Genomic DNA, 12,023 nt, shown 5'->3' with positions numbered 1-12,023 from the left:
CCGTCCCAGCATGGGTTAGCTCTTGATGTGGGGTACTTAAAATTTGAACATAAAATATAAAATAATGACAGATCATGAAAGTTTTCCTTACTTCATTTATCAGCCATTTAAAATCTAGCGTCTTACACAGAAGATAAAACTAAGCCCTGGTGAGGGAGGGCAGCATCCCAGGGCACAAGGAGCTGTGTCTCCTACTTCAGGCAGCAGCTGCATAATCCTCACTGAGCCCTTCCATGGCATGGGAGAAAGGTGCTCTCTTCCTTGCTCATAACTGGTCAGCAGGTCAGAGATCCTGGGCCCTTTCCACTGGCCTATGTGTAGCATGCACTCATGTGGTGGTGACAGGGAGCCTGGGTAACAGGGGTATACCCATTGGTAACACTGTCACCTCACTAGGCAGCTCTGACAGGGTTGGCTAAGAAGAAAAAGGGAAACAGAATCCCTCAGCACAGTCCAGTTAGCTAATATCCTACATGTCTTCAAAGCCTGAGATTCTTATCACTTTGCTAGCATGAGTCTACAGCTGTTTCTAGAATACACACTGATGTGTACTCTTTGTGCAAATAAACAGAAAAGCCCAGGCAGACGATGCCATGGTGCAAGTGATAGAAGTGAAATGTGCTCAAATGAGAGCTTTACAAGAGATATAAATGTGAGCAGGGGAGACTCCCTCCAAGATATTGAAAAGTGGGAGCCCCATTCTTTATTCCTGAATGAGGAAAATAAGTCAGCGGCAAGTTCACGGAAAAGAGGCTTGAGAAACCGAAGGGCAACATTTATGGAGTAACTTGACAGCACAGTTTCAAATTCCAAGTGAATACCGCGACCTCTGCTTTAGCCAGCCAGGGCTCTGGCATCTGCCTGCCTGGATCTGCAGGCCAGCTCTGCACTTACCACCTGTGTGGCCTCTGCTTCTCAGACTTGGCTCCACACTGGAACCACATGGGGAGCTTTAAAAAAATACTAATGCCTGGAACCCACCCCCCAGAGGCTGTTATTTGATTGGGCTAGGGTGTGGCTTGGTCATGAAGAAGTTTTCAAGGCTCCCAATTGACTCTGTGGGTAGCTAAGGCTGGGAACCACTGATGAGTTGCTAAGGCACAGTTTTCTCCATGGGAAAATAATGGTACCGATAGTAACAGCCTTTGAGGAACGTTGCAGTGATTAAATACGACGATGTGCAGAAAAAGCACCTCGCACAATATCCAGCGCAGGGGAAGCCCCCACTCAATGTGAGCTATCATCATCCTTCCCACAAGATGCACTTGGGCAATAATTTTGTTGTTAGTAAAAGAAGTCATGCTCACCTTGGCACACGTTATGCTCACTCTGCTCATAGCCTGCTGCGCACTGGATCCGGTGGGAAGGGTTGGAGGGAATGCGTTGCGGGTCAGCCGGGTTCCTCCGGATCACGAAGTTGTTTCTGCCAGTCTGCACTTCAGGGCCTGCAACTGCAGCAGCACTGGCCACAAAACCACCCCCAGGCACCACTCCGCTGGCTGCCATGCTACTGGCAGCTACACCCCCGGTGGTTGCACCCGAGGATGCTTCAGCAGCTGCTGGTGTTTCCAACTGAGGTTGTTCATTATTGACAATAATCTGGGCTGTTTTGGGAAGGCAGAGGTATCCTCCATAGTGGTTGACACATTTCATCCCACCTTTGCAGGCATCTGGGACAATGTCACATTCATCAATATCTGTGTCCAGTAATAAAAAAAAATGTCAGAATTCTCTTGAGAGGGAAAATAAAGCATGTAAATAAATGCTCATGCCTTTCTGGAATAAGACAAACAGTGCAGGGACACATGAGAAGGAGACAGAAAGCTAAGTTCAAAGGGGAAGTTTCTGAAGCTGGCTTACCTTTGCATTGCTGTCTTACAGGGTCCCACTCGTATCCGTCAGTACATTGCTGTGAAGAAAACAACAAAGTTGGGGTCAGGACAGTTATTGGTGGGTCTACTCCCTGAGCAGTCCCTCTAAAACTTCATTCTTATACAAACTATCCTTGTGCTAGAGTCCAAATATATGATAGGAGGGCAGGTTAACATTTCTCTGGCTTGAAGTTTTTTTTAAGGACAAGTCTGTGCATTGGGCAGCTCCAGGGGTCCTTTCTTTATCATCAGTTGCCTAAACTCTTCTCTTGGGTTTGGTCCAGTTGCTCATCACCATCCTGATAGAATTGTAGTCTTTCTGTCTTCAGACTGATCTTTTCCAATCTTTCTAACTGCTCTTCTAAAAAATGTAATTTGTTCCACTTTTCCACATTACAAATTTTACTATAAGGAATTCAGCCAAGTTCCTTTTTTTTTCAGTCCTTAACTACTAAGCCATTCAGACATCTGACTTTGCTTATCTTTCCCACCTGCCTTTCACACCCTGCTCTGCCTCCTAGCTTCAGTTCCTATGGGTCCTCACTAGTTTACTCACTGCACAAACCATCCATCAGGCACCTTCTCACACCAGGCATTGTCCTAGGCTCTGGGAATGGCAAAGGTGGTGATGATTTTGGCCCTCTTCTGAAGAAGTTCACAGGGCAGAATAGCAGACAGATAGGTCGACAAGTTGGAGCAAGCTGTCAGGTGGAGTGACACAAGAGTGTGTGGGGAAGGAGTGAGGGGGCTCCGCCTGGGACTGTACGGTGGGTGTGACAGAGCAGAGGAGGTAATAAGTGGATTGGGTCTTACAGGAACAGTAGGAATTTTCTAGGGAGATGCTGGAATTCTAGGAAGAGGTGCCATTATGAGCAAATGCATACAGTGTTCAAGAGGGAAGGAGCTCCAAGTAGTCCTAGGTGGGGAAGAGGTTAGAGAGGTAGGCAGGACTGAGTCTGGGAAGCCTCTCTGGTGGCATAGAGGACAACTGGATCCTACTTTGCAGATGGGTGAATCTTCAACTTTATGCCTAAGGACCACCCAGTATGCTTATTACACATGCATATCTGTGGGCTCACAAGAGGATCTGATTCTGTAGGTGTGGGTTGGGGTCTGAAATCAGAATTCCTTATGAGCATCCATGTGATTCCTATACAGGCTGTCTACGGGCCACATCTTGAGAAGCTCTGCTGTCAGTGATAAGTAGCTCCTGAAGAATTTTTAAGCTTAGGAAACAATTTGATCGGATGCTCATTAGATAAAGTTACAGTGAGGATGATGCTTTGGGAAGGAGTGAGCCAACAAGGCCAACAAGTGAATGCATTCTTTTAAACAGGACTGAGAGTTTCTTAGGCACATGCCAGATGCTTGGTAAGTAGATGGTGTAAATAGCAGAATGGCTGCAGATATCAACTTAGATACTTTACAGCTATTTAAAACTTCTCAGGGTGAATACTGAAGTCACAGCTACCCCCAGACTAATTCTCTTCAGTTTCCCCAACACTGTCCAAGGTACAACCATCCTTCTTACCACCTAGGATTACAACCTTAATTCCAGTCCTGCCCCCCCCCCCCCATTGTCCTTTAAGATTTGCTGACTTGTGTCAATTTCTACATCTATTATACTGGTACAAGCCTTCCTGGCCTCCTGAGTGGGCAAGGCTTGGCATCTCTACATCCACACGGCCTCCATGACAATCTTTCTTGCTTTCTTGGGCCACTTCACCTGACTCGGGTGCCTCTTTGGCCCTTCCTTATCGATATGAGGTCATAAATTCCCTTAAGAACTAGCATAGAGTCCTATCTTCCCCAGTGTGCCAGCACCAACACCAGTCACCTCCTTGCTTTTCCACTTTAGCAATTTATATAGTTAAATAGTCTTATTTACACTTGTTTAGCAACTCTGTAGTTTTCAACAGTGTCTTTTTTCACAGAGTAAACTCCCTGCAGGCTGAGTTGTCTTGGGAAACAAAGCTAAAATTCTTTTGATAGTGATGGAAGTTGCTTACACACATATTTGTCAAGTAAAGTAGTTAAATGGACCCTATTGTCAATATGGAAGGGGAAGTGAAACTATCTTGTGACTACCATTCCATCCTTTGGAAAAGTATCTTTCAAACCAGGCAAAAAATGCCAGTTCACTTGAACCATATGTATGGTAACTAGAGAAGGCTTGTGGTTTGTTGTAGGTATTTAGTTCCAGTGCATTTAATATGGGTCTACTATTAAACAAGCCTAGACCAAATTTAGCTTCACCACTTACTGGCTATGTAGCCTTCAGCAAGTTAGACACTCTCTGATCTTCAGATCTACTATCAGCACAAGGAAGATGATGCTACTTACCTCATACTTTGCCGCAAGGATGAAAGGAGACAGTGTCTCCACAGCGGGGTACTCAAAAATGGTGACTTCTTGTCCTTTAACCATGAATTACTTAACATAGGCAATTCAAAAGAGGATAGACCTAATCTTAGCGCTAAAGGGTTCATGACAATAATAACAAACCCTGTAGTGTTTAATCCACAGGGAACTTCCTCTGCTAAAAATAAATACGATTTAGGTAATTAGCAAAAGGAAGGGGGTATACGATGAGCAACTGTAAAAGCAATAAAATCTCATTTGATGACTATAAAAGTGAGTAGTGACTTTAATTTTAACTCCCTGAGATGGTATTAAGTTTAGTTGGAATAACAAAACATTTTCATTTGAAGATAAACAGCACATGCATCCATTTTTCTTGCTTTATTTATCTTCAGCAGGGGAAGTAACTGAATTTATCATCAAGTTAACAAAATATTTATATTAAACTATTTTATTTATAGTTGATCTGAACAACGGCAAGGAACATTTACCAAATGAATGCTAACATTCTAGGGATAACATGGTACCTAGTGTTTATTATCAGTAATTGACATTAGCTCACTTTTAAGAGTTTTATTTTCAAAATTTTTCACATTCTTTTGAGCAGGATTACTTAATTTTAAATTGGGAGCAAATAGAAAAATGTGTTTTTCATACTCGAATCCAGGACAAATGGCATTTGCTTCACAGCACTGATTAAAGACAAGAAAACACAAAGCAGAGGTGCAAACAAACTCATAAGTGAGGCAAGTGTGCCTTGTTCTGTTCTTTCTGTATCTATTCCTGGGAGTGGAAGGGGCCAGATGATATGTTCAATGTTTTATTAAACATTAACTGTGTTCACGCAGTTAATTAAATATTAGTTGGAAACATCAGAGATGCTAATTAGAATATGCAAAACTGAGTTGCACAAACAGCATTTTAAAGCCATTTTAGCAAATCCTGCACCCTGGTAACACACAAATTGTATTTGAAGGGTATATGAGTTACACTATAAATATATATATATAATAGCCTTTATAAATGCAGTGAAGATCACTTACAAGTCAATATATGTCACAAGCACAAACATTGTGCAGTGCTTTCATATCTAACATTCTTATTTAACTTGAGTGTATAGCTTTTTATCTGCATGTATGAATAAGCAGGAATCCAGGTTTTTGGATTCCTTATACCTGTTAAATTATTGAGTAAGTTAGATATGTACAGCTTACTTTGGTCCTAGTTTTAGAAGAGATCCCTTTTCTGGCCTCACACAAATCAGTACATTTTGGTCCTCGCTTCAGGTGGTGGTCCTAATGAACTTTGGAAAGGACCAGTAGCAATTTATGACAAATCTTAAATGTGAACTATGGCGAAGTGTTGTTTATTTTATTACCCTCCACACTGTACATTCCACATGCATTGGTGGGGATGGCTGAAGCCTTACTGTGTCACATAAGCCCACAGAACCGCACTTATCTCAAATTCCATCACCCCTTACCGTGTAAGTGATGGTTTCTTCTGTGTCCTGTGACTTGACCAGCACCAGAGTCAGCATAGTTAAGAAAAAGGCTTTCAACATTGTGAATCTTAACGAAAACAGGACAAACATGTTTAGTACCAGCTGCAGGGGAAACAAAACTTTACCAGAGAGTGTAAGTTCTGGGGCCAGGAGAGGCTGAGGCTTCACCAGACCCAACTTCCAATCTGCCTTCTCATCTCCCTTCCCCCTCTTCAACCTTCCCCACAACCACCGAAATGAGGCGCAAGCACCCTAACGTGGCTGCAGAATTGCATTGTACTTTTCTCCAGCCGCGTATGAGGAATCTTCAAACGATGCATGGAAAAGGTGCATTCCGGAAAAACTGCATGGGCTTCAATTTTTTTTTTTTTGCACCAAAAATAAACATCTTTGAGTTGCATTTTCCCATGAGTTTTTTGAAATCTCCAAGTATATTCAAAGGCTATTTAGCGTGATTTTATACTGCACCTACCCAGCGGGCTCCAGAAAGACGAGGATGAAGAGGGAAAAATACGGTAATCAATCTCAAAGCGCCAGTATATATATATATATATATATATATGTATATATATATATTTTTTCAGGGCTAGAAGTAGGGCAGATCTCCCTGGAAGGTTAAAGCTTTCCCTATATGCACACCTTCAGCGAGTGAAGTTACTCGCGAAGTCAGCAAAATTCCTGCCAACCAGTCAGCATTATCTTGGCCTCAAAGTCTTAGTCTATTATTATTATTATTATTAAAGACACGTACCTAAACAATCTCCTCCTGGTTCTGGAAGAATGCTAGTGCTGCTTCTCACATCCCTCTGAGCTACTTCTCGCATACCCTCTCCCCCTCCCCCCGCACAATCTCTCAAAGTGGGATTCCCACTCCCTTCTCCACGCACAGCTTTGTTCGAAAGCCCCGGGTCGGGTCGTGTGGAAGAGATGCCCGGGGAGTCTGATGGCTTTGCGTCTTAATTGTCCTTCGGTCCCTAACGTGCTACATTCAGGGACCGGGGCTGCCCGTGGCCTGGGCCCACGAGCGCATCGCAGCCCGAAGCACCAGTCCCGGGGCGGCCGGCTTGGCGCCCACAGGGAAATAAGGTCTCTTTCTGAGCAGCCAGCGACCAGGCGGCAGTGCCTCGGCCACTCGGCGCCGCAGCTTCTAAGCAGCTCCTGTGGAATCCAGGTGCGGCGGTGATCTCGCACAGAGGTTCCCTGGAACCTTCCAAACCACGTTTCGGGGCAAATCCCTGCCGGCTGGTAGTCGGCGCGCACTCTTCTGCCCATCCCAACTTCTGTCAGCCAAGGACTGGCTCCTGCTGACAGATCGCATTCCGAGCCGCGTACCTCCACCGCCCTCTCTGCCAGGGGGACTCTGCGCAGCCCCGGGGCAGTGTTCGTTGGGGGTGGGCAGGGGGCTCTGCACCCCTCAGGTTACCCCAACTCACTCTCAGGCGCGCGGCCCCGCGGGCACTGGGCGCTCTCGGGGCGACCCCCGCGTCGGGGGCTCCTACCTGCGCGGCCGCGCTGCGCTCCGGGCCCGGGCAGCGAGGGGAGTGCGCAGGGGAGGGCAGCCCCGTGGGTCTGAACTGGCGAGGTCTGGCAGCGGCTGCAGCTGCAGGAGGAGGAGGAGGAGGAGGAGAAAGGGAGGGAAAGGGGGAGGGCAAAGGGGGGCGGAGGAGCTAGCGGAGGGAGGTGCGAGCGCTGAGTCAAGAGCGAGCCGTGCTGCTGGGTCCGCGCCCCCTGCGCCAGGGGCCTCGGCGCCGCCCTGGCCTGCCCGGCCCTTGCCAGCGCCTCGCTCGCTCGCCACACGCCTCCGGACCCCAGGCGACACAGGGCACCTTGGGGATGCTTCCAGCCTCCAGGGACATTTATGGAGTCCCAGGGAGGGCAAACTTCTAGAGAGCTATGAGGGTCCCTAGAAGTTGCTTAATATTTTCTTTTTGCTGGTAAGTGAATCCTAGGAGAGTAAATGAAGCCCATTCATGGAACTAGTACTGTCGCCTTGTCTTTCGGATTATTTTGAGGTGGTGTTTACTTTTCAGAAAGAGAAAAATGAACACCCATTCATTCATTCAACAAATGTTTGTGACCTATAATGTGCAAGGTATTGGGAACTGGCCAAGTACAATTCACACTAACCAAATTGTGAGGTAGGGATTTTGGTCTCTGATATTTCTCTTTTCTGTGTCCCTTTTGTCACTTACATCTTTTCTTTTCTCCACTGGTTCACTTGCCAGAGTCTCCAGTACTGCTCATTCGAATTTGGGCATTTCTCTTTTACCTTTCACAATAATGGTATAATTTCACGAATCTGCAGAAGAAAAAAAATTACAGATTTTTTCTGACTTCATTAACTCACACCGCACAGATCGCCCTTATCCCTGAAACTCCCACTGGAAAGTTAGAGTAATAGTTTGTTTCCAATGCAGCTGAGTCTTCTGAGAACTGAACAGCCAATGACAAGGGTACTTCAAAAAGTTATGGAAATGTGTAGCATGATAAAAACTATGCGTGGATTTCAAATTATGTTGCACCCAAATAAGCATTTTCAAATTCCATTTTCTGAGGAGGGAGGGAGGGAAGTATGGCTATCTTAAAAAATAGTCCATTTTCTATGATCTTTTAACCTCCCTGTACAATTTCATGAATGAGAGGACATATGCATTGAAGGAATTAAGAAATAGGCAGAGGTAACTGAGCACAGATGGGACAGTGGTAGAGGCTACAGGAGAGTCGGGTGGAAGCTGCTCTCCTCATTTCTGGCAGATCTGGGGGATTTCCTAACCCTTGCCAGTTTGGAAGTGAGCTACCCAATACTGGACAAGGTCAGAGGAGCTCCGTGACCTTCTCTGAACCTCACTAGAGTGTACTGCATTATTCTAATTGCAATGATGATATTTGCATAAAATTCTAGCATCATCATTAATGACCTCCAAACTTTTGTCTTTTTTAAAAGGATCTTTGCTTTTGGTACAGAAAAAAAAATCTTTCCAGATCTTTTCTTCTATTTCATTTGAACTCTATCTCTCCAGTCCGTTCTCTAGAAAAATGAGGTAAAAACTCTCAAAATGCTGTCTCCAGTCTGGATCTCTCCCTGTACATCGCCTCCTGACTTGTTATCTTCATTTGGACATCATCTAGACTTTTTTTTTTTTTAAGATTTTATTTATTTATTTGAGAGGTGGAGTTACAAACAGTGAGAGTGAGAGACAGAGAGAGAGGTCTTACTTTTGCTGGTTCACTCCCCAAATGGCAACTGACGGAGCTGTGTCAATCTGAAGCCAGGAACCAGGAGCTGCTTCCTGGTCTCCCATATGAGTACAGGGGCCCAAGGACTTGGACCATCTTCTACTGCTTTCCCAGGCCATAACAGAGAGCTGGATCGGAAGTGGAGCAGCTGGGACTTGAACCGGCACCCATATGGTATGCTGGTGCCGCAGGTGGAGGATTAACCTACTGTGCTACAGTGCCAGCAACTGGACATTTCTTAGGAACAGGTCTGCTGTTCCCATTCTCTCCCTCAACTCACGCCACCCACCTGCTTCTCCACCTCAGTTCATAGCAACTTCATTGTTCCACTTGCTCAGGACCATGGACTGATCCTTTATTTATTTTATCCTCACATGTCCTATATTCATCTTTCAGAAAATTCTATTGACTCCACCTTCAAGATATAATCCAGAACAGGACTACTTATCATCATCTTTGTAACCTGCTGTAAGGCACCACCATTTGTCACCATTTGTTGTTGCAACAGCTTCTTAACCTGACTGCTGCTTATACCCTTGTTCCCTTGTAGCCTTTTGTCAGCAGAAGTGCAGGTGCAAGGAAACATAGCGTATGCACTCTTAGGTCTGGGTTCCTTCACCCCCTGTGTTTTTGGGATGAATCATTGTTAAGTGTATCAGAAGTTCATTCCTATTTATTGCTCTGTAGTAATCCATTGTGTGGATATATCCTGATTTATCTGTTCACCTGTTGATAAATATCAGTATTATTTGTGAATAAAGGTGTTATGGGCATTCACATAGAAATATTGATGTAAACGGCCGGTGCCGCAGCTCACTAGGCTAATCCTCCACCTTGCGGCGCCAGCACACCGGGTTCTAGTCCTGGTTGGGGCGCCAGATTCTGTCCCGGTTGCCCCTCTTCCAGGCCAGCTCTCTGCTGTGGCCAGGGAGTGCAGTGGAGGATGGCCCAAGTGCTTGGGCCCTGCACCCCATGGGAAACCAGGATAAGTACCTGGCTCCTGCCATTGGATCAGCGCGGTGTGCCGGCCGCAGTGCCCCGGCCGCGGCGGCCATTAGAGGGTGAGCCAATGTCAAAGGAAGACCTTTCTCTCTGTCTCTCTCTCTCACTGTCCACTCTCCCTGTCAAAAAAAAAAAAAAAAAAAAAAAAAAAAAGAAATATTGATGTAAACATGTGTTTTCTTTTGGGTAAATGCTTAGGAGTGGAATTGCTAAGTCAAGCCAGTAGGCGTACATTTAATTTTATAAGAAAGTGCCAAACTGTTATCCAAAGTGAGGTTACTATTTTACATTCACACCAGCAATATGTAAGAATTCCCTTTGCCCAATATATTTGCCACCATTTGCTGTTGTCAGTCATTTACTGGTATAATGTTAGCCATTCTAGGGGTTGTAAATGGTATCTCATTGTGGTTTTATTTTACATTTCTCTGATGTCTAGTGATACTAATCTTTTTTCATATGCTTATTATCCACCAATGTCTTCCTTTTTATGAAGGATAGAGTCAAAACTTTTATTCATTTCTTTTTTTGTTTTATTACCTATAAGAAATTTTAAAAAGAGTGTTCCTGCAAATACTTTGTCAGATATATATATATATATATATTTTTTTCTCCTAGTCTTTGCCTTTTCAGGTTGTTTGTACTACATTTTGAGAGCATTTAAAAATTTTGATGAGGTTCAGTTTGTTACATTTTTACTTTGTTACATTTTTACTTTATACTTTGTCCTTTTTTTCTGTCCTGTTTAAGAAATCCATCTTGCACAGATCATTTCTGCTCGCCACATCTCAATTCCTGTGTCTGTAAAACGGGAAGGGTAATAGACTCCAGTTCTTAAAGTCCCTGCGAAGACCGAGTGAGAAACTCATCTTACACATGTGAATGACTGCTTTTAGAAATTAGAAGGTATGCTTTGGGGGTGTAATTGATCATTCCTCCACCCTAAGGCAACCTTCCTATTTTGACTAGTCTAAATGTGACTCAATTGGCAATGCCATTCTAAGGCTGTTGCTTCACAGGTAGGCCACTGCCCCAAGTGGGACTAATCAGAATGAAAAGGATGAGTTTCTTTTCTACAATAGGGGAAAGACTGCAGGCTGACGAGGAATGGGAAAAAATTGAGTGTGCTGCTCCAGCTGCCACTGGCAGTCATGGTACAGCTCAGAAGTAAGCCGTCCCCAGGCCATAGGTGAGCCATGCTGTATGTGGCCAACAAATGGGAAGAATGTGGATGTCCACTCATTCTAGAGTCCAGGATACTTTGAGTGGTCCTCCATGATGTTTTAAATTAATTTTAAAATCAGAGGAAAAAATCCTGCCTGGATTGTATTTGTCTTTATACTAATACATCATAAACTATAAATTTTTATCATAGAGAGAACCCTTGAAGACAAAAGTGTCTAGCAACCACTGAAGCTGTATTGTGGCCCTTTAGAACTTTTTAAGTCAGCCAGACATAGATCTTGTACTACCTCTGCACCTCCAGTTTTGGATAATATATCTTCTTATGGCTCAGGCTAGTTTGAGGCAGGCGTTTAGTCCCTTCCTAGCCCAAGAAAGCTGCTTACCTTGGAAATTCTGCCTCTTGTGATGTGTTGAGCCTGAGCCATGCACTTCAAACTGTCAAGCCTTGAGTGTTTCTTATAAGAGATAGCAACTCAGCCTTTCTACTCCTGGGTGAGCCAACTAATAAACCATTTCTGCTAGGATCAGCTTCTGAGTATACCATCTGTGTGTGTGTGTGTGTGTGTGTGAGAGAGAGATTTTCACAGATTTAAGATGTGCCTTCTCCCTTTAACAGGGACTGCCTCAAGAAGGCAATTTTAGCTTCTCTTAATGTGATTTGAAAATTGACTGGTGAACAGGTTTTTAAGGGAGATCTTTGCTCCCCAGCTGCCAGATATTACATTATAAGTATCACAAAGAAAAGTTTATAGGATTAATTTTTCTTTAATATTTACCTTTTAAAATTATTGAAAATAATTCAAAATGTCAAGATCCCACCTGACCTTTAATTTATTGAGCCACAGGAAGTAGGTATTTGGCCT

General features: G+C 44.2%; 1 protein-coding gene across 4 annotated transcripts in view; it reads right to left on the bottom strand.

The window, feature by feature from the left end:
- The window catches only part of EFEMP1 (EGF containing fibulin extracellular matrix protein 1), a 66,731-nt gene extending 59,257 nt beyond the window's left edge, over positions 1–7,474 (bottom strand). For 2 of the 4 annotated variants that reach the window (XM_017340758.3, XM_017340759.3), the window contains exons 1-4: positions 7,236–7,366; positions 5,716–5,803; positions 1,861–1,909; positions 1,308–1,697 (exon numbers count right to left, since the gene is read on the bottom strand). In XM_017340758.3, coding sequence (XP_017196247.1) covers positions 1,308–1,697; positions 1,861–1,909; positions 5,716–5,796 — 520 coding nt within the window. In that variant the 5' untranslated portion in view covers positions 5,797–5,803; positions 7,236–7,366. Of the gene's footprint in view, positions 1–1,307; positions 1,698–1,860; positions 1,910–5,715; positions 5,804–7,169 lie in introns of all 4 variants that reach the window. The other 2 variants (XM_002709858.5, XM_008254384.4) reach the window with 2 other exon arrangements.
- Between the last annotated feature and the right edge of the window lie 4,549 nt (positions 7,475–12,023).

The sequence above is a fragment of the Oryctolagus cuniculus genome, chromosome 2, assembly GCF_964237555.1.
Source record: "Oryctolagus cuniculus chromosome 2, mOryCun1.1, whole genome shotgun sequence".
NCBI lineage: Eukaryota > Metazoa > Chordata > Mammalia > Lagomorpha > Leporidae > Oryctolagus > Oryctolagus cuniculus.
This window is presented reverse-complemented; position numbering and strand designations above follow the sequence as displayed.